This window comes from Alligator mississippiensis, chromosome 5 (assembly GCF_030867095.1).
Source record: "Alligator mississippiensis isolate rAllMis1 chromosome 5, rAllMis1, whole genome shotgun sequence".
Lineage (NCBI taxonomy): Eukaryota > Metazoa > Chordata > Crocodylia > Alligatoridae > Alligator > Alligator mississippiensis.
Window position 1 is genome coordinate 120,780,033 of NC_081828.1, and position 23,062 is coordinate 120,803,094.

Genomic DNA, 23,062 nt, shown 5'->3' on the forward strand with positions numbered 1-23,062 from the left:
GGAATCCGTTACTGTCAAAAATGCCTTTCTTTGCACAATAACCTAATCTTTTTATGAATTTTTCCTTGTAATGTCCTGCCTTGCAGAGTTGCACCAGCCTGGACTGTGTATGTTTTAAACCAATGATACGAAACTCCTGCATGGCTCCCACGTCCGCAACCTTGCTTCCGTTTAAAAGGGACTCCCTTCAGGTTTAACGCTCCAAAAATACCACAGTGCCCGAATCAAGTTAAAGAGAAATAATGCTGAAGTAACACACATTGCATATGCATCATTCTTTATACTTGTGTTATTTGTAACTATGCTTCTCTGCAGGGGAGAGGTTTCTGCTTCCTGGCTGACAGAAAGCCAATCTGAATGTTAGCACCACCCTTACAGGGGTATAGGTTATAGCTGTGTTGGTCTAAGGACATAGGCAGACAAAGTTCTTTGCACACATCTGATATCTTTTATTAGACCAAATAAATAGTTGGAACCCCCCCTATTTTTTCTGACTATTTGAGTTGGTCTAATTATAAAAGATATCAGATTTACTCAAAGAACTTTGCCTTATCACCACCCTTGGCTCTTCTTTAAGAGTGGCTTCCTCCTATACTCGTATTTTTAGGGATTTTTTTTTTTTTTTTTAATGTGGGTCCTGTTACTTTTAAATCTCCCCTTTTTGTTGTTCCTTTTTTATGGCTCCTTTGACAGAATTGTTGTGGAGCCAAAAGGGTTTTTTTCCTTGAGAGATGAAGAAAGCTCTGGCTCCAACATCTTCCCCCTCCAAAACCACCTTTTTTTTAAAAGAATTTTTTTTGCATTCCAAGCCGAATCAAATCCAAATCCATGAGTCAGTCCAGAACCGTAAGCGGCCCTACAACCTGCAAACATCCTCTACCCCCACCAGGGGCTTCAGATGTTTCCAACATCTTTTGGCAGGCATCTTACATGCAGGCCCAAGCCTGGAGGCTTGGGATTGGGATGACCCCAGGCAGAAATGACACGAGCAGGGCCCTGCTCCCAGATGCGAGGAAACCAGTGGCGGATTTGGCGGCGAGGGGCAGTGGGGTCAAGTGGCTGGACGTGCCGGATTCAGTGACCGGGGCAGAGGGGTGTGCCAAGGGGCCAGATGTGAAGCTGGTGGCAGCAGAATCGCTGTGGCCGCTCCGCCTGGCTCCACACGGCCCTGCAAAGAGTGGGGCCCAGGACAGTCACCCTGATTCACCCAACCCTAGAGATGGCCCTGCCCGGAGTTTCGCTCGCCCTTAGCCATACGGCCGCAGGAGCAAGCAAGGGAGAACCCTCCCATTTCCATAAAGTGGATCTCCAGGCTGGAAAGGTGGCTGGGGAAACTTTGCTTTCGTTACTATTTTAAAGGCGAGTAGAGCCGCTTCCTCTTCTGACTGGGCAAACCCGGCCTTCAGCAGCGTTGCAGGGACGCAGCTCTGCAGTGGCCGGGTAAGGTAGCAGCCGCCCCGCCCCCGAGGGGTCACGTGGTGCAGGCGCAGCGCGGGAAGTCCAGGGCTCTGCGGAAACCTCCCCCCCGCCGGGTTCGGCTGCGCTCTAATCGATCGCAGAACAACCGATCTGCCGGCGCCATCGATTCCATCCGGCTTCGCCAGCCTCGCTCCTGTCCCAACGCGCGCCAGATTTCCCCAGAGCAGCCGCAGCCGTAACCGTGCGTCAGGTACCCGTCTTCGCCGCCCGCGGGGATCCACCTTGAGGGCTCATGTACAGCCCCCCCACCCCGTGTGCAGGGCGCTGACACTGCAGCTGAGCCAAGGGAGGATGCTCAGGATCCTTCCCCCGTGCCTTTACCCGGCTGGCGCGGGGTGGGTGGAAACAAGAGCCAGGAGCCTGTGCGGTGCGAGCCTTGCAGGCAGAGCGGGCTCCTCCCACCTGCTGTAGAGCCGGGGAGCCCCCAGCCCGCCCTTCCCTGTGTGCCGCCAGCCAGGGGGGCAGCGTTGCCAGGTGTGAAATATGAAATGATCTTCTTAATAGTTTTTCAGCAATTACCAAAGTGGCCTAACTGCCGAAAAACGATCCTCCACTGGACCCCAAGCCTAACCCGAACCTAGCTTCAGCCAGCCAATGTCTAAGATCAAGGGAGACCGGCAGCTGCCAGGTCTTAAATACGGAATGATGGTATTGGAAGCTCAAAACGCTTGTAACTGCTGGAAAGCTGCTGTACCCTGAACCCCAAGCCTAACCCTAACCCAGCTTCAGTTAGCTACAGTGCCTAAGAACAAGGGAGACTAGCAGTTGCCAAGGTCTTAAATATGAAACGATGGTACTGGAAGCTCAAAATGCTTGTAATTGCTGAAAAACTATTGTACGCTGAAAAAAAGCATGCAAATAAGTTGTTTTATTTATTTCATATTGCTCGCTGTAAGCCAGCAATGAGTGAGCGAGAACTAGGCCATCAAAATTGAAGGGTTCGTTTTATTTTGAGGCAAGCAGTCCTAAGAAAGTGCCAACAGCAAGCCCAAAAGTCATTTTGTGTTCAGGTCAAGTGTCTCAGCTAAAATCAAGTGGGGGCATCTGAATCGGATCTCTGGGCTTGGGCCTGCGTGTAGGATGCCAGCCAGTGGATTATGGAGTATCTGATGCCCCAGGGTGAGAGGCTGGGAGGGAGGATGTTCACTGGTTGTAGCACCGTATGTGGTGTTTAGAACGATTGAGTTCTGCCTGCTCATTCGATATGGTTTTTGGAACGATTGAATTCTGCTCAGTCGATATGATTTGGCTGATTTGACCTGGAACACAAAATATATTAATAAGAAATAAAAAAGGACAAACCCAAAAGTCAGTTAAGACTCCCTGAGAATGACTTGGGTTTTGCATATGCTGAATCAGTTAACCGCCTCAAAAATTATCGTACATTTTGAACACTTTTCCTATTATTGATTGTACATTTACAAGGGTTGAAATTATCATCTAAATACAATGATTATCTTACACCTGGCAACACTGCAGTGGGTATGTGAAGCCCGAGGCCTCCACATAGCCCTGGTGCTTGAGTTGTGCTCATCTGAATTTTGGAACTCAACTCTTAGGCTTTCTTCATTGAGTTTGGGACTGATTTGGCCTTGCAAGCTGCCCCCTACTTTTTCAGGACCCCTCCTGCCCAAGGCAAAGAAGAAGTAAATAATAAAGGTTTAAAGAGCAGCCACAAGTTTGCAAGCATCTTTGTAACCAGCCTTCCTCTGTGTTTTGTCTTAAAAGCAGAGCAGTCCTAAGCAGCTATGGAGCATGCATTTACTCCACTGGAGAGTCTGCTTCCCACAGGTACAGTACCTCCTTGCTTTTGATTCGTTTTTTAACAAGCCTTTATGACACGCGTATGTTTCCTGTGTGTGCCCTGCACATAGTTGCAGTCTTGGTTTGATGGGCAGCTGGTTTATTACCTGCTGTTTCAAAAGGTGAATTAGGGGCCTGCCACTTGCTCAAATCAAAGCTGGGTAGATGTCAGCTGTAGAGTTGTTACATGTTTTCAAGCACTAACTTTATAGCTGGTTAGGTCTTTTTATAGCTGGATAGCCATTTTTATCATATCGGATCACTTTGCACATGTGGCCACTGGTCTAAATTTTTTCCATGACGTACCAGTTAATCACATGATAATTACTTTGCATGTATAGCTGGTCTTGCTTTCCACATGTGGCAGATCTAGATTTATCGTGCAATTCACCCATTCATTGCATAATATACGTAACATGTAGCAGGGGCCTTACTCAAGGCCTGGTGCTCCCTTGACTGGTTGAGCCAATCAGTTATGGTGAGGACCATACAGGGACCTAAGGAGGTAAATAGAACGTAATAGAAACAAGGTGCCACATTACACCAGTTTTAACTTGTGTGGGTTTTTAAACAAATGATAGGAAACTGATGCAAGGTTCCCCATATGCACTCCCTACTTCATTTTAAAAAGAGACTAATTTTAAGTTGAACTTAAGCTCATTCCTAATTAGTTTAAACTAAATGGAAAGAAGAGATAGATGAGTGTTTACACTGCTTCAACTCTTATCTGCTTCAAGCTGCAGCATTTGTCAAACTGGTGCAACTTCCTTGTGTAAAATGCCTCAGAACTTGTTTACATGAGAAAGTTGCAACGGTTCCACTTAACTTTGTATTTTAAGGAATTTTAGTCAAACCAGTGCAAGTTCCTGTGTTGATGCTCTTTTTGAGTGGCTTGTTTTACTTGAGCAGACATTTTTTTAAGCCAGTATAATACCAAAATAAAGCCTGGTTTAAATGGGAATACAAGTTTCCTTACAAGGACTTGTACTGCTTTAGCTACCTTGATTTAAGGTTGTCCATGCAGATTGGCTGGTGTTACCATCTGACCAAGTAGGTGGTTGTCTGCAAAAATTCATGCCTCTCTGAACCTGTTACTCTCTAAGGTGCCACCCTGCCTTCTGACTAACATGGATAACCATCTCTGATGTAGACTGGTACCATTTTGTCATGCAGACAGGGCCTAAAGCTAGGCCGAAGGCTGTTTTCCACCTGGTTTTCTTTGGAATCAGGTTTTAATTGATCTTTTGTGTAGGCCAGCTGAAGGTCGCACCCTCTCAATATTCTGTAAAGCCACATGTGTCTGCAGCTGTCATGTTGGTTTATTTTCTGTTCTTATGTTGCTACAGTACAGTTTCTTATGTTTTGTTCATTTCTTGTTATTTTTATGGGCAGAGAAATCAACATAACTTTGAGCATGTATTTATAAACGTGCTCCTTGCCAAAGCGGGGTTGGTATTTGTGTGTGTGTGGGTGTGATATAATTACATAAATACCCTCTCAGGAATTGTTTGTATGCTCATTGTAGCATGGGGGACTGTTTTGGTGCAGAATCAAAAACAATAGGACTCCAACCATAATTGTTTACTATAATATGAAAAATAAATAATTATATTTCCATAAAATGTATCACAAAACCTCCATGACAAGAGTTGGTTTGGAAAAGGGGACTTCATTCTGCAGTGTGTTGATTTTGCTGTAGGATGGCAAGGAAAATTCATTCAAGCTTACTGTAGTTGTGGAAGGTATAGTTTTGGTTCTAGTGAGAAGATGTTCAGGTAGGAAGAGCTTAACACAGTCCACATCTGTTTTAATATTCAGTAGGCTTTTAAAGCTAGTATTTTATCTCCTAGTATATTTAAAGTTTTTCCAACTATTTTTCTATTATGTTTGGCTTCAGAACTTTACAACTCCCTTTCTTGATTCAATTCAAGAAATGTTCTTAGTTACTAAAAACAAAGATTTACACAAACTATTCCTGGTACATGCAAATACATGACATTATGAGCTGCCTTTATTTGCAATACCGTTGGCACAGGTTAGAAGGATAGTATATTGGGAGATTTTAATGATTAGCTTTTGCCTGTTGGAGCAGGATGTGTTCCTCCATGAAATGAAAAATAGCTGCACAGTAAACATGCAATATAGTGAGTTGAAAACAACTTGAGAGCTGAAATCCTCAGAAAATCAGACATACATCTTGGTTTATATTGTAAAAAATATTTATGTATTTATTCAATTTATAGTCACCATAGGTAGGCATTTTTGTGCAGTAGTCAATTGTATGTCATGGAGTTTACACATGGTTAGATGCACCTGTGTACTGCGCCTAACAGTGTGTCTTCTTTAGGAAAAGATTCTTTGGTTTTGAAAACTTTCTCAAATATATCAGTAAATCAGTTTGGCACATCTGAGTTACACAAGGCTAACCATGATACTCCAACAAATTGGGCAAGTGGTGTATCACTTTTTGGAACTTGAGATTTTTTCAGATCACATAAGAAAAATAGATCTCTGAATTAGTATATAAGCACTGAATTAAGCATTCAGTTCTTTTTTTTTCCCTTCCATGAGATGTTATTACTCAGGATGCTTGAAAATCAAGAGGTATTTATGTGTTTGCCTAAATAGTACAAAGTTGGTATGTGCAGGAGATGGTAATTTCTCAAGGTATGGTCCAACTCTGGAATAAGCTTCCATTGGAATTCACACAAATAGCACCCCTTCCGTTCCCAGTGATGTCTCACCTTGTCTTCATTAGTGTAAGCATAGCACATAGTAATTACACAAATATTAACAACCCCTCCAAACACTCTATAAGAACAAAATGGTATATTCCTCATAATTGTGCATCCTTGGGAAGAAAATGATGGAGAGAATGAGCTATAGTTTGCCAGATTTTAATGCCACTCTGAATAAGGGCTGCAGGGATGAGGACTTTGTAAAAATCTCCGTAGAAAGATGTGTATAGCTTTAGGAGCTTAACTTTGGTATCCAGTTTTAAACTTCTTGATGAAAAAGTAATTGCTGGACCACTTTTGTAATTTTAATCCACCTCAGTGGGTTCTTATTTTGATCTTAGGCATTAAATCAATTAACACGGCACCTGACTTTGGCCCAGGTAGATGTTTGATAACTGCTGTACTAAACTGTTAAAATCATCGTAGTAACATAATGCAGTAAACCAAAGAAAAAAAAAGAGCTGGAGCACAGTTTAAAATCACAGTGTTACAGCACAGTTCTCTGCCTGTGTCTTTCAAACATGTCTGTAGTTCAGAATGGGTAATGAGGTAGAGTTGAAGAGCAGGATTGCACTGTAAAAGACTACAAGTCTAAAACTAATATTTCTCTACTGGTAGCATATGAAACGTTAAAAGTTTGTTACTGAATCTAACTTAGAGATTGGGAATTTCAGGGTGTGAGAGGATCACATCAAAGTCCCCCCATGCTCTATGGGGTCTGAATCCTATGACAGTTTGTTTCATAGGATTTTTACAGGGTAAGAGTTTAATACAGAACATGCCTAGGGCTGGTAACAGGTGAGGTCACATTATAGGTTGGACAGGAATTAAAAAGCAGCTTTGTTCTTCTTTTTAAATATTTTATTTGTTCTTGAGCTCTCTAGGATATACTGTACTTTTCATTTTCCTCCTACTGTTTGTTCCATTTTCCTGCATCATCTTTATCCATTGGTGCTGCTTCCCAGTTGTGAGGGAGGCATTTCTGCAGTGGGACACAGCTTGCTAGCTTTCAATATTAATGAACTTTAAGAGCTTTAGCTTCTTAATTCTGGAATAATGCAGAGTGTTTTGAAGAAGATGACTGTGAGCCCCACCTAGGATCTCTGGGCAGAACAGAATGTAGGGATTGCTTATAAAGCACAGTTTACAACAGAAACCATCTTAGCCCAGAGTCTGTCTTCACTGAATTTTTATTTGTTTCAACATGTAATTCATGTTTTTCATTTTGACTTATAAAGACATTTAAAATAGAGCTAACTTCTAACCTTGTTTAGTTTTAGCAAGGGGTTCCATATAACTTTTGCCATATAAACAGAGTAGAAGCAGGAGACAATCTCTGTTGCTGAAGTCCTAGCAATAGAGGAGCGCCAAGCATTTTTTAGACCCTGTAGAGAGGCAACATCTGCTGTGCTGAGAATCTCCTGGCTGTATTTTCTTTATATTACCCCACACCAGGCTGGGAGTCTGTCATGTGACGACTGTCTGCCCCGTGTTCTTATCACCTGTCCCTATTGCCCTTAGGAACCATTCCAATTCAAGGTGTTTTTACATATCTGGGCTCTGGGGCTTGGATTGGTTCTGTCTCCTTTTGATATTCTCCATCCCCTTTCTTCATCTTCACTAGGTTCTGAAGTTGTATCAGGAGTTTCTTTGGGTTTTTTAAGTATTATCTGGACTGTTTATGATATTGCTCTAATTAGTTACTAGTTTCAAGGAGGTTTAATCTACCCTTGCTTTGGGTTATTTGTAAGAAACAGTAGGGCAGCCTCAATCCTAGAAGCATGTGTCACTATTGGAAACAATGGCATATATGAATCTGCTCTGAATTTGAGTTGCTTTCTGGGAGGGTCTCTTGGGTACCATTTGATTGATATGCAAACAGATATTGAATTTACCCTGGGATAAACCATTTCATCTATGTCCCAGGATAGACCATTTGATCCATGTCCGTTTTCCTGGGATAAATCCCAAAAAGGTTCTTTGGATAAGAAGCACTAAAAGTTTATCCCAGGACAGCTGGGATAGTGCATCTGTACAATTATCCTGAGATGGCATCATTGAATGAATGGCAGAACAACAGCAGTGCATGCAGTCACTCACTCAACCCTGATGAAAAGGGTAGTGTCTCTATGTGCTGATTCTAGGATATTTCTGTTTCAGGACTAACTATAAAATGCTTGTCAACAAAAAACAACCACCCAGGAATTGAAATCCTTTATCCCACATTTATGGCGAGGCAGAGAGGGAGGGACAAACAGCAGCATAAAAAGGTAATGTCTACACTGAACTCACAACTTGTCAGGTAGTACTGGGCATGTCTACATAAGATGGTTTACTGTGCAGTAGCATAGTTTACTCTGGCACTGCTACATGGCACTGCAGTGCCAAGCAACAGTCAGGTTTGCGCTATTCAGGCCTTCAGGGTGTTGCAGGTTCCTGCGAGACTTGTCAGCACCCAGGCCCACCTGCAGGCAGCTCCTGGCTGCTGGGGATCGTTCCAGCTGCCCTCAGCTCACCCTCAGCAGCCTGCCTGGAGCCTGCAGGTGCTGTTGGGTAGGGCTGTGCGAAGCTTCACTGGCTGATTCAATTTGGAGGAGATTGGCCCAATTCAGCGGCTGAATCTCTGAATCCGAATCAAATGACTCATTAACCTCCCTGAATCGAATCGGAATCCTCCGAATCAATTCAGAGAGATTCAGCCATAAACTATACAGGCAGGCTCTAGGCAGTGTCGGCAGGAGGAGCGGGGGGAGCAGCTGGATGAACCCCAGTTTGAGCTGGCAGCCCCAGGAGAAGTTGCAGCTGGTCCAGCTGCTTCCCCAGCTGCCCCCCCACCAGGGCGAGGCAGGCAGTGCTGGCAGTCCTGGGAGAAGCCACAGGGGCTGGGGATCAAACTGGGAGCTGGGGGGAATGATTGAGGGTTGGGGGAACAAACGGGCTTCCCCCCAGCTTCCGGTTCAATTCCCCAGTTCCTGGTTTGAACCCCCCCCGTCACAGTCATTTCCCCAGGTCCCTGATCATTCCCCCCAGCCCCGTAAGTTCTCCCACAGCTGCCAGCACTGCCTGCCTCACGCCAGCAGGGGGGACAGCCAGGGGAGCAGCTGGATGAGCTGTGGCTTCTCCCAGGGCTGTCGGCTCAAGCTGCAGCTCGTCCAGCTGCTCCCCCAGCTGCTCCTGCTGGCGCTGCCTGCCTATATAATCTATGGCTGAATAAGATTTGGCGCCAAATAGCTTCAGATTCAGATTTAGTCGAATCAAATTAGGACAGTGATTCAAATCACTGAATTGAATCACTGTCCCTCTGAATTGCCGAATCCAAAGCGAATACTTTCTGCTTCATACAGGCCTACTGTTGGGCATTGCCTCACCGCACGACTCCCAGTCCCATGCTGTGCCCCTGTGCTGGGCACTGCAGGCAACTGCTCAGGCCCAGCAGCACAGGGACAGACACGAAGAGGCTTAAAGAGCCAGTGTGGGAGCCCTGATGGTTTTGCCTTTTCCCACACCTGTGCCTGCCACCTGAGGCCCCACCTGGTCTATGGAGGAGCCTGGCAAACTCATGGCGCTGTGGGGTGTGATGGAGGTGCAGCACCAGTTTGCATGGGTTGGGCACTTGAATGCCCATGTCTGTGAAGGGCTGTCAGGCCAGATGCAGGAGCGCAGGCACGACTGCTTGACATGGCAGTGCCACATAAAGGTTAAGGTCTTTTGGGCACAGTTGGTCAGCACCAGTCAGGGAGTTCCCACAAGTCCATGCCCTTTATGCAGCAACTGACAGCAAGCCTCATGTCCCAGGACCCAGGCTGTAGCCGTGCTGTGTACAGCAGCCTGGTTGAGCCTACACCCTGGCCTGGCAGCCATGTTGACATGTCACTGGGTAAGGGCCCCTTTGGCCTCTAGCAGCCCATCCTGCTGAGGTCCCCAGCTGCAGCATCCACCAGCAGCTCAGGGAGTCTGGGCCAGTGCCTACCTCGACAACTCTGCAGCCTCAGCCCCAGCCATGAGGTGTGGCCAGCCATATCGCCACTGGCTGCCAGCAGTGCCAGCTTCTCGGGGGAGGGCCCTTGGCTGAGCACCCACATGCTGCACCCCACCATCTGAGGACAATGCCTGGAGCTGCACATCATCACCGCTAGGTAGGAATGAGCAGAACTGCCAGCCACGACAGCCCTGGCCATGTGGTAAGGCCTGCATTGGGGGAGGGCCCTCTGGCCCTTGGTCTGTCCCTAGCCCCTGCCCCCCCCCCTCCCCCCCCCGGCCTGGCCACACTCCCCTGGCCCCGGGTTTTCCCTCCACAGCACACAGGGAGGCAGGAGAAGCACAGTATTTTATTGAGCAGCCAGTGCCCCCGCAGCTAGATGGGCATGGGCCTCTCACATGCAGAGGAACACATTGATGCCAGCAGCAATATTCTCTTTGGCTGTGGGGGGTTGCCCTCCTGGTGGTGGTGGAGCTCGTGGGGCAGCCTGGGCTTGCCCCCCACACCATTGAAGCTCAGGGTCCTATGTCAGGTGCACAGGTGTGCCCAGGGTACCATGGCGATCAACAGCAGCAGGAAGTAGTGGGTCAGGTACCCCTCATTCTGTAGAAACAACTCCTCATGCAGCACCTGAAACATGCGCAACAGGGGTATGCTTGGTGTGCAGCGCCAGTACAGTGGGGGCTGGCCCTGGGGTACCTTCCCAGATAAGCTGTCTTCTGTGGGGAGGGTGGGGGTGTGAGTAGCTTCTGATTCCAATCATCTGGGAGCCTTGCACCCCCAAGCCTGAGTGCTGTGGGCTTGGCAGCACAGGAGAGCAGCTGGCCTGCACAAGGGGTGTTGAGGGGGATCTAGAACTGCAGCAGCAGGTGCTGCCAGGAGCCTGGCCTGTCCAGGCCTGGGAAGAGGATGAGGGAGTCAGGCTGCCTGCGGCCAGCAGCCCATCTGTCCCTGGGAAGCGAGTGGGGATGTGGGGCTCAGCCAGTGGTCGCCTGGGCCCAGGGCTGACACCCAAGTTACCATAGTCCCTGGGCACCTGTGCATGCCCGACCCCCGGCCGGGCACCGTACGACCCCGGTACAAAGCATCTTATCTGAGAAATGTTGCAAACTCATAAACAGCTTCTTTCTCATGGCTTTGCAGGTCGTGCAGCTGCACATGGGGGAGAGGCCACACTTGGCAGCTTGGATGCGGCCTCAGGCTCATTGCTGCCCACACCCAGGGCCCTGTGGAAGTGCCGGCTCCACCAGAGGTGGACTGAGAAACGTGCTTTCCTCCCAGACCGGCTGGTGATACCGTTGGTGAACTGGCTAGCGGATGCAAGGGCCTGGTGGGTGGAGGATGTGGCCCATGAGGATAAGCCGGACCGGGAGTTCCAGGTGCAGCTACTGGCCTTGGAGTGCCAGCAGGTGCAGGTGCTGCAGAAGCAGATTGCTGTCCTGGCCAGGGTAGTGCAGGCCATGAATGATGACCACTGGGTGCTGGACACTGTCCTGGCCCTGGCAGTCGTCTTCGTGATGCTTGCTGCCTGCCCCTAGCCCCACCTGCTGCCCAGCAGCTGGCCCCCCCGCGGACCTGGGAGGAGGTCTTGCGCCTCCTCCACCAGCTAGGAGCCCCTGTCCTGGGTACCCCTCCTCCACCCAGCTCCCCACCTGGGTCCAGCCCCATTGTTCATCCTGGCTCCACATGAGCTTGGAGTTGCCAGGCTCACCGTGGTCTACACACCCACAGGGGAACAGCCAGAGGTCGGGGTGCTGACTGCCTGTCCCCAGGCTCTGCCATCTAGGTGCCCCCACCCCATGGCCCCCCACCCTGAGATGGCACACAAAGCACATTGTAAATAGTTTGCAAAGGGAAGGGGGTGTTTTATTGTTGGTGGATGGGGTGCATGGTGGAGGGGCTCTCATTGCAGGGGGGAAGGAGGGGGAATTTGGTTGGGGAGGGAGTGGGAAGGGGTTCCATTTGATGTAATGGGAATAAAAACTTGTTCTGAGATGTGTCTGTAGTGAGCATGATGCTGGGGATAGGCAGGGGGGGAGGGGGGGTCCATGGGCAGCAGTCCAGGCTGGCTACAGTGGGGAGTGCAGGAGGTGGTGGTTGGCCAGTGCCTCTCATACCTGGTGCCCTGGGCCCTGTGGTGGGTGTGTTGCTCACTCGGGGCCTTGGTGTGGGGGGCCCTCTGCTGTTGCTGCCACCCGCCACAGGTGGTGCTCCTGATGCCAGGCGGGCTCTGCCTGCTGCACCGCCTCCACCCTGGCCTCGAAGAAGAGCTCCCTCTGGGCCTCGCAGATGTTAGATTGACTAGTTTTGCTGATGATATTGGTAGTTATGGGATGCGAGTTAGATAGTTCAAAGTTAACCTTAATGTTTCTACATGATACCTCAATCATGATTTGTGGACTGAAACACAGACATACGCAAAAAGAGACAGGGAAAGAAGCTCCAGCTACAGATTTGGCAACCTGAACATGGCTGTGAGAGAAGTCTATTTGGGTTAGGTGCAGTCTGAAGACGCCTTATGGTAGTCAGCAAGGAAACTACCTTCTGTTGTTTGATTTCTCTTGGGCTTTGGGAACAGTAGTTGTACATTCTTAGTAAATGTACAAGATTGCATCAAAGTAGTACCCAGTTTCTCCTAATTGGAGCAATCTGAAAACCCTGAACTTTGGCTAGTTGCTTGGATCAAAAGGAATAACTCTGCTGTTATTTTATTGGTTTCTGGAATCCCATTGTCTCCACTTAAATCAGCCAAAGTTTTTGTACATTTAATCCTACCCCCCCGCCCCCAAATTTACCAGATACTGCCCATAAACCTGAGATGTTCCTTTATTGCAGGTAACTGTTTGTATCTTTTTCCCCAGTTCCCCCTTTTCAAATTGCAGCTTTGTCCCACTGAAACAAGGTCAGCTGCATGTCATGGAAAAGAGAGCTACAAGAGCAAAGATGGAATGTTTTACATTGTGTGGAAAAGTATATTTGTGTGCAAAGAGACAATAATTTCTGCATTGACTTAAGGAAAAGAGAGCAGGAGAGAGCAGCAATGCAGTATGCGCACTCTTGCTTCATTCTATCAGTCTAATTGCTGTTATAGAATGCTTCTTCCCCTGGAAATGTTACTGACTGTTGCCTTTGAAACCTTCATATCATTTCCTTATCAAACCTTGTATCATATTCCATTAAAGTGAATGAGACTTCTTTGTTTTTTAAAGCTCCTTTTTCTCTCACTGATATCAGACTTTGAAAGTTAGATGCAAGTCAGTGACATATTTGCAGTCCCTTGAGCAATGTGCCCTTCAGCACTCAAACTGATTCTACAATTCCAGGTAAGCAGCATGAATGTGCATAGTCATGCAAATGTCCCTTCACTACAAATGTACATGAACCATGTGATACTGTACCACAGCCACCAAGAGATTAATATGCAAAATCCTGTAGTAGTAATTTAGGGACCAGCATTGAGTGCCAGCCTGGAGTTTATGGGGCAGAGAATCAGAATATGAGTTAAAATGTAAAAATAAAAGCATATGAAAAATGATGGGTTTTGGGATTTCTGCAGAGCGGCATAACTTTGCAGGTCTTCTGTAAGTGCTGAACAGTAAACTGTGAGATATATCAGATCAGTACAGTGATTCTTAACCAGAATGCTGCAGTAACCTTTAAGGCTTTTTAATGCCTTTTAAGGGTGGCACAGGATGTGCAAGCACCTACACATGGTTCACAAGATAAACCCAGGGATTTCAAATAGGGTCAAAACTGTTTTCACCTGTTGTGGTCTTTCTGAGATCTTTGTTCAGCATAGATGATTTGCTATATTATTTTTTCATAGTCAAAAATCAAGTGACAGCTTAGAGCTGGGATATTCTGAAAGGTGATTGTGAGCCTACAAAGGTTGAGAACCCTGGATCTAGTGGCTCAGAGTAAATGTACCAAAGCAGAATTTTATTAGGTGAATGAAGTTACTTTGAAAGTGCTTTAGCAGTTCCAGGACTGCTACCAGATGCCCACTGTATTGTTTTATTTCTTTAATTAAGCATATTTGACATAATTTTGGCTTCTGGTCTGTTCCTTTCTACTTTATATAAGTAATAATGCAATTCATTTAATATGGTTATTCAAGGTACCTGCAGGGCTCAGGTGGATATAAATGTTCAAGCTTGTACCCTTGTGTCTCACAAAGCTGTTGTGGTAGGCAAGTGTCTGGTACAGTATAACCTCATAAATCCAGATATCAAAAATCCAGAATTTTAAAAAATCCAGCACACTGGGGACTAGTGGTGGCTGGTCCCAGAGCAGCAGAAGGGGAAGCAGTGGCTGGTCCTGGAGCAGTGGAGGGGGAAGCTTGTACACGGTGGCTGCTGCCACTGTTTACCACCCTGTGCTGCCACTTCGCATACAGCTGCTGCTCAGGGACCGGCCACTGCTATGATTTAAAGACTCTAGAATTTTAAAATTTCTGACAGAGGCTTGGTCCTGAGCATGCCGGATTTATGAGGTTATACTGTATTATTATCCACAATCATTTTTTGTGTATTATATATACAGTATGGGTTTGTTACACTTAAATATCACAACAGGCATTTGCTGGCACTCATTATTTTGAAAATTGCCATGCTGATGAATTTTTCAGAAAGTTATTTTTTTGAGTAATCTTTTCACATGCTTTGTCTGTATGTGACAGTGAATTCTTTGGGAATTTAATAAACAAATTACCTTCAACCATTTGAATCATGGCATGATAAATAAAAATGTGCTTGTCCCCAATATATTCATATGTTTGGGATAACAGCAAAATCAATGTCTATTCATTTGTATTCATTTTCATACCCTGGAGCTATCAATTAAAATATTTATTGTATTAAAATAATACCTCAGTGTTTAGTAAACTGTTCTTTCTGTCAAAACAAGAAATAGTTCATCCTTAATCATACATAATTGTAAGATGTAATGCTATGTGGGGTGGAGGTGACACAATAACTAAACAGAGCAAACCGTAAGTGACATGGTTATCTTACTGGAACTTTGTGGAGGAAATGTAGCCTTATCATACCAAATGAGTATGTACAAGATGGTGACCTTTTTTAGACGTCATAAATCTTGCAGTTGCTTATGATCACTAAAAGTCAGCAGTGCCCCTAAGACAGCATTAAAGGTGATCAGATACTATGCCCTTGTTGAAAGCATCAGGAGTAAGGGTAGCAATTGTACTTTCTTTAGAGTATTTTCTTTTTTCCCTTGCCCCCATACGAGTAAAATATTTTTTTTAAATGTATTTTGATGGTTTCACACGAGCCTTAGTATAAAATCAGCTATACACTATGTATACAACTCTCATTTAGATTTGATTTTTCAATATACAAAACCAATATAGGAGGTTGTTTGTATCTATTTACAAACATGAACCAAGTCAAAATTACCTGCAAGTTGACTGTGAAAAAGAAAAACTAAATAGATTGCTACACAGAAAATAATGTGTGAGGCCCACACTTGGAAATCTTGGGTTTTAAAAATCACAAATTGTTAAAGCATCTAAATTTATGCATTCATGGACCTCGTTCAGATTTGTACATATGATGATCAGTAGCCAAGGGTTAGCACAGGTTTTTGGATGGACTAGCTACCACTGTTGCTCATAGTTTAAGTTTGTTTACACCCCAGTTTTAGACCCCAGGGTAATACAAGTGTTGTTTTCCTCCCATTCATTGAAAACATGAAATCAGGCTGCCAAGTACCATTGGTGAACCACCCACTACCGACTTTCAGCTTTAATAAGCTTATGGTGGATGGGTCGTTTTCGACCTGGGGGGATCTGGGCAGTGTATTTCCCCAGAGCTCGGTCCTTGGGCCTGTGCTATTCAACATCTTTGTCAGCGACTTGGTGGTGGGCATGGAAAGCACACTGTCCAAATTCACTGATGACACAAAGATGTGGGGAGAAGTGAGCATGCTGGAGGGGAGGGGCAGAATCCAACTAAATCTAGACAGGTTACAGAAGTGGGCGGATGAAAATAGAATGGAATTCAATGCAGACAAGTGCAAGGTGCTGTATCTAGGGTGAAGAGACCTACAATATACCTATAGGCTGGGGAACACCCTTCTCAACAACACAGTGGCTGAAAGGAATCTTGGAGTCATTGTTGACTCCGGGATGGACATGAGCCGCCAATGTGAGGAAGCGGTCAGTAAAGCTAACCACACCTTGTTGTGCATCTACAGATACATCACGAACAGGTCCAGGGAGGTGATCCTTCTCTTCTATGCGGCGCTGGTCAGGCCTCATTTGGTGTACTGTGTCCAGTTCTGGGTGCTGCTCTTCAAGAGGGATGTGGCTAACCTTGAGAGGGTCTAGGGCAGGGCCACTCACATGGTCAGGGGACAGCAGGCCAGGCCCTACGAAGATAGACTAAAGGGCCTGAATCTATTCGGCCTTCACAAGAGAAGACTGAGAGGGGATCTGATGGCCATCTATAAACTCACCAGGGGGGACCAGCAGAAAATAGGTGAGGCTCTGTTCCCCCGGGCACCACCTGGGATAACAAGGAATAACGGCCACAAATTGATTGAGAGCAGGTTCAGGCTTGATATAAGGAGGCATTACTTTACAGTTAAGGCTGCCAGGCTCTGGAATGGGCTCCTAAGGGAGGTGGTGCTCTCCCCTACCTTGGGGGTCTTGAAGAGGAGGTTGGATAGATATCTGGCTGAGGTAGTATGATCCCAGCACTCGTTCCTGCCCAGGGCAGAGGGTTGGACTTGATGATCTGTTCAGATCCCTTCTGACCCTAGAAACTGTGAAACTATTCAGCCTGGATGTAACACTAGATTCTTTGATAGCAGCATTCCTGATTTAATAGCCTACTTCATATACATAATTGCAAGTCTGAGATCCTCTTTACACATTACAGGTCTCATGTAATTAACTGGTTAATTGTACAATTACTTTGAGACCTGCTACATGTGCCAAGTACCTATCATGCCATAAAAAGCTCCAGCCAGCTATAAAGTTAGACCTTGAAAATGTGTACTAACTTCATAGTTAGTTGCTATTGAGTTTTAATTTGCACATGTGACAGGGTCTTCCCTGAAGCTGGTAGCCTTATCATCTTCCAGCTGCAGGAATGCACCATGCCCAGCTCGGGCTGGAAGTCCCACAACTGAGGGGACTCAGCCCCAGTAGCTGCTGACTCTGGGTCCTGGCAGCACCTGCAGCTGTGGATGCTGGGTCCCCATAGCATGCCTCCCAGTTCCTGAGACCCAGCTGGATCCTGACAGTTGTGGGGCATGACTGATTTCCCAGCCCCAGGGGTGTGGGGAGCTTCCATGGGTGAGAGATCTCAACTGCTGTGATCTCCCTGTCTTGCAGATGTGTGAAACCCCGACAGCTGGGAGATCGTGATGGCTGTAGTCTCCCAGCCTTGGGGGTGCATGCAATCTTCAAAGGTTCAGGGCCTCTCTACATGTGCAAGAAGAGGCATGATGGGATTTAATAAGTGATCCACATAATTGCACCTCTGGCCATGCCACACGTGCAGGGCAGGAGATGTGATTGTGGGATCACACATTAGATCCCACTGCACCTCAGTTGCATCCCAGCCCTGGGGGTTTCACCTACCATGAAGAATGGGCTCCTCCTTCATTGGCAGTAAGACATGATGGTATCTAAACTGCAGTCCCACAATCACACCTCCTGCCATCCTGGCGGTGCGATTGTGTGCATTGCACATTAGATCCCATTTTGCCTTTTTCTGCATGTCTAGAGGGGCCCTGAGTTTTTGAATATGGGGTTTTGTTTAGCATTGTATTGGCAGGTCTCTCACAACACTGCACATAGCCAATGGGCACAAAAACAAAATGCACTCAAAAAGTCAATGCGTACCAAGGGTCAAAAGAACTCTTAAATTTAAAGAACGACCCTCCCAGCTCTTATAAATTTAAATGCCATATAAATTTAAATGACTGCTTCTTGATCACCTCTCTTCATTACAGCTATTAGCCCGGTTTAGCTATTCATGTCTGACAGTATTGGCCTGTGTCTTTCTGTAAATTGTGATTTAGATCTAGTAATTTTAGGTGCATATACATTCCAGCATATTTATGTGAATAGAAGAGTCTACCCAGCCAGCTCTGAACTTAAATCCGAGTAATGCATACAACTAAGGTGATGCAGCATTAAGTTTACATGGTTAGAAAGTTAGGAAATTGAAAAGTTAAGGTTCCTATAGCAACAGTTCACTCAGCTATACTCTGTCTAGAGAGAGAAATACATATAGTATTTCTGGATATCTGTTAAATTTATGCCTCTCTTCCCATACCCAGTTTCACCTGGGAGATTCCTGCTGTTATTGCCTGGGACTGAATTTTATTTTTTATAAAAGTAGATTTTTCTCTGTATATGGTTCATCCCATGTAACTTGCCTTTGTGGATAGTCTGCCAAAGCCTGGAAGATTCAGGATGGGATGCAAGGCTTATTATTAAGACCTGGAAGTTCTGCGAGTTTGGCTAGTGACCTTAGGAATAGTATTTTGACCCCCCCATCCCCTCCCCCCCCCATGTTTTATGGCACTTATATATCATAACTGTTGTTTCATCTTTCCTTTGTTTTGGCCAAGGGGCAACAATCTAATATGTCTAAGTAATTTTTGTGACTTTTAAATTTTCTGACTTTTTTGCTTTTACAATCAAGGAATCCTGCTCACTACCTCATGACTCTAGTTTCTAACTGGTGAAACTGCTTTGACTGACATAAAGCTAAAATAATAATGGGTTAAAATGTAGCCAGATGAGATGCTACACCCATCACTCCCTTGTGTGGAATTTGCTACAGAACCTGGTATGCATAGTCTTGCGGGCTGCTAAGTTCAGAAGGACCTTTGCTTTTTAAATTAGGCCCAATTGTGTTAGTTTCTTCTTGATCCAAATATGTTTCTTTAAAAAATGAAAAAAGAAAAGCTTTCACAAAAACAATAGTAATGAGTCTATGAATGTTTTCTATTTAGATGGAAAGTAATTAAACATTGAGAAACAAGGTGTATAACTAAATATGCTTTTCCTTGAATTATTTGAAATTGAAATGCAGGAGTAATGAGAGATATAAAAGAGAGCCTAAAAACAAAAATGAAACTGATTTTAATTAATTTTTTTTCACTTCCCTAAGCAGAAAGGAACGCAAGATAAATGGAGAGCATAAAGTAAATTGGAATCTTTAATTTTTTCAGGTTTTGTAGTTTTCAGTAAATGCCATTAGTAGCAGCATTATGTTGACTTTATCCCTTTAAATTCTTAGGGCGAATCAGAGCTTGACCTACCGCCATGCCCTCTGCATAGTATCAGGGCTGTGAATGGATTGTGCAGACTTTGAGTTTTGTTTTGATCCTGTTGCCACTGAGCACTTTGCCATCCTTCACCATCCTCCTGCTCTACTCAGCATTGGTGAGGCCACAGCTGGAGTACTGTATCCAGTTCTGGTCTCTGCACTTCTAGAAGGATGTAGAGAAGCTGGAAAGAGTCCAAAGGAGGGTCACATGAATGACTAGGAGTCTGGAGAACAGACCATATGAGGAGAGGCTGCAGGACATGAGACTGTTCAGCCTGGAAAAGAGAAGACTCGGGAGGGACTTGGTGGCAGCCTTTAAGTATATAAGGTGGGGTGAACATCAGGGGCTCGGAGAACATCTGCTCACCAAGGGACCCCAGGGGAAGACTAGGATTAATGGTCATAAACTGATTGAAGATGGCTTCAGATTAGACATAAGAAAAAACTTCTTTACAGTTCGTGTGTTCAGAGTGCGGAACAGACACTGCCTAGTAGTAGTACAGTCACCTTCCCTGAAGATCTTTCAAAGATGTCTGGACTCGCACCTCGCTGAAGTCATCGGACCTTAGTAGTCTTTTTTGCCTTCCAGGAGGGGGGCTGGACCTGATGGTCTCGTGAGGTCCCTTCCAGCCCCTAACTTCTATGAATCTATGAATCAATTTGGATAGAAGTGCAATTAGGTTCTTAATGGCCTCCTTTGTGAGGTTAGGTTTATTAACCGCCCAAGAAAAATGGCATTAGCTATTTCTCCTTGAACTTGCTTGTTCTTAGAGTTTACTTCTGGACCCTGATCTTCCTAATTGGCTGGAGGGCTGCACCCAGAGAGTGGTGGTGGACGGGTCATTTTTGACCTGGAGAGATGTGGGCAGTGGGGTTCCCCAGGGCTCAGTCCTCTGGCCCGCACTGTTCAATATCTTCATTGGCGATTTGGACGAGGGGGTGAAAAGCACCTTGTTCAAGTTTGCAGATGACGCTATGATGTGGGGAGAAGTGAGCACGCTAGAAGAGAGGGACAGGCTACAACTAGATCTCGACAGGTTACAGAGGTGAGTGGATGAAAATAGGATGGGTTTCAATATGGATAAGTGCAAGGTACTGCACCTGGGGAGGAAGAACCAGCAGCATACCTACAGGCTGGGGAACTCCCCTGTCGTCAGCACAGGCTGAGAAGGATCTTGGAATCACTATTGATTCCAAGATGAACATGGGCCGCCAGTGTGGGGACGCGGTCAGGAAGGCTAACTGCACTTTGTCATGCATCATGAGCAGGTCCAAGGGATGTCTTGGCGCAAGGTCCCAGGGAAAGTCTTTGAGAGAGAGCTGTGTGCTGAACCTAATCTACTAGACAGTTCTTCCTCTCTACAATTGGAATATATATATGGAAAAATATAGAAATGATGGTTCTTATTTAAAGTTCCTTTAGGCTAGTAGGGGTTACCTTTTTGGCAGACGTTCTGCAAATTAGCCCCACACCTTCCCCAGGGGAGCAGATGGAATTGACAATTTTCACCCTATCTGGCCACAGAAAGCAGTTTATAGCTGTGATCAAACACAAGTGCAAGGCTGCAGACTATTTTAAAACTGGCCGATTGGGTGAAAGTCTGAACCTGCATTGCATAAGAGGTCAGATGAAAAAGTTTCAAAATAGAGCATCTTTTTTGAAACTTCTGTCTGTGTTGCCTGCCAACCTGTTGCTGGTTTCAGAATGGGACGGGAAAAGGGAGTGGAGGGAGCTTCGTCTGTGGGTGGTTTTCAGTCCCCGCTGGAGGGTGGGGCAGCTCCAATTCACCCATCCACCCTCCAGTGATGGCTGGGGAACCCCTAGGAGTTCCCTCTGCTCCCTTTCCCCCCTCCCATTTTGAAAGGGACAGGCTGGGAGAGAGTAGGGGCTGTTGGTAGGGGAAGCCAGCTGCAGGCTGGCAGCCAGCAGGTAGATTCCCTTTGCCCCTCATACCTACAGTGAGCTTCTGTTTGGTCTGGGGGATCATTGTAACTCTGCTTCCTGCAAAGCCTTCTCCGTTACAGTGGAGTTCTGCCTGTGCCCCAGGTGCCACTCTCATCCCCTGCCCTATTGGCTGCTCTGCTTTGTGTTCCCTGCCCTGTGCTCCTACCCAATCTGCTGCTCTGCTTTATGCTCCCTGTCCTGTGCTCCCTGCCTTATTTGCTGCTTTGCTTTCTGTTCCCTACCTGGGTCTGCCACTGGGTTAGCTGTCTCCTCCCATTTACTGCATGCCGCTTGTGGCACCCATGCTTCAGGTTGGCCACCTCTGTTTTAGGCAGTAAGAAGAACAGCTTGTAATAAGACATTGTGAAGGATAGTGGTGATCTTACTGCCAGCTACTATGAGGAATCGGAAAGCTTTAACGTTATTTCCCTGGATTGTATCCTTATTTATCTATAAATATTATAATTTTGAATTCCAGGAGGGGAAAGAAAAAGCCTGAGTTTAGATAGCAGAGGGAATAGTTATGCTGAACTTATACAACATTATGCCTAACTATTTTGTTTCTCACTCAAATTTACATTTACTGAATACATTTGCTGAAATAAATAGCCAGTCTCCTTTGAGAGCAAAGCTGGAACTGAATAAATGTAAAGGCTCCACTGTACTAACAAAAGAACCAAAATCTAAAGTAATGTAGACACATGGTCTAAATAATGGAAATGAGAACTTCAGAGAAGAAATAGAAATGTAGGTAACAAAAGAAAGAACTGATATATTTGTATAGGTTTATAAACTCCTAGTTTTGTGGTTTGAATTTTTTGATGTTGTTGCCTTACTAGTGTATTTTTCTTGGTATTTCTCTGATTCCTTTCCTCCCATATAATGTATCTTTTTTTTGGTGATGAGGGGAGGGATTTTTATTCTTGTGTTCACAACGGTGGGTGAAAAAAAGGATTGTAAATACAAGAGTCCAGTTGCCCTTTGGATGGAAAAACCTGCAGAAGATGAGGAGACGGGAGAAAGTGTCTGCAAAGAATCCAGCTCTGGGAAAGGATTTCTCATTATAAGATTAAACCAGGAGGCCAGTTGAGCCCCCTGCCCAATATTCCTTGAGAGGTGTGCAAATGGAAAGAGACCACTAAAGGCAGTGGTCCATCTGCTCTGAAGATCTGTGCTTTCATGATGGCTGGAAGTACAGGGAGGAGGAAACTGGAGTGGAGGAGACTAAACTTTTGTAGGATCTGGGACAATAGAACTCTTAAGAATAAAGAATGACCACACACCTGATCTCTTTCTGAACTTAATGCAAAATTAATTCCTATGATTTACTTTACCTACATATACACACCATCAACTCTTTAAACACCAAGTTTTCTCCTCTACAGGCTGAGAAGAAACAAAGAGAGGTTATTTCTATTTTAACATATATTAGATAATGGCGCCTGCATTAATGGCGACTGCTGAAGTAGAAACAGAGATATATTTCTGCGAATAGATTAAGCCCTCAAAAGCAAGTCCATTTTTTTGCAAACCCTTCCTCAAACAAATAATCTGTGGTTTTGGTGGGATTAGTCACATAGGTAGGAATTACTTGGGTGTAATAATGGTTTGAAGGATCTGGTCCTAGATTGTCTTGCTGCCTTCTGATTTTACCTGATAAAAATTTACAGTATCCTCTGATTATTGGAAGCTGAAATGGAAGAGGAGCAGGGAGTGGAAGATTCTCAAAATATTCTGTTCACCCTCCCCAACAGCATCCACACTCCCACTGTATGAGACAGGTTATTGGGCTAGAGACCTGTGGTGTGTC

General features: G+C 45.6%; 1 protein-coding gene and 1 long non-coding RNA gene across 7 annotated transcripts in view; both read left to right on the forward strand.

The window, feature by feature from the left end:
* The first annotated feature begins 1,476 nt into the window (after positions 1 to 1,476).
* The window catches only part of TPK1 (thiamin pyrophosphokinase 1), a 535,729-nt gene continuing 514,143 nt past the window's right edge, over positions 1,477 to 23,062 (forward strand). For 2 of the 6 annotated variants that reach the window (XM_059728640.1, XM_059728636.1), the window contains exons 1-2: positions 1,477 to 1,669; positions 3,208 to 3,270. In XM_059728640.1, the coding sequence (XP_059584623.1) occupies positions 3,228 to 3,270 (43 nt within the window). In that variant the 5' untranslated portion in view covers positions 1,477 to 1,669; positions 3,208 to 3,227. The remainder of the gene's footprint in view (positions 1,670 to 3,207; positions 3,271 to 23,062) is intronic. The other 4 variants (XM_059728639.1, XM_059728637.1, XM_019483363.2 and 1 more) reach the window with 4 other exon arrangements.
* LOC132250864 (uncharacterized) lies at positions 12,026 to 22,539 on the forward strand. Its single transcript, XR_009462526.1, has 2 exons — positions 12,026 to 13,322; positions 19,278 to 22,539. It is a non-coding gene; the product is annotated as an uncharacterized LOC132250864 (long non-coding RNA).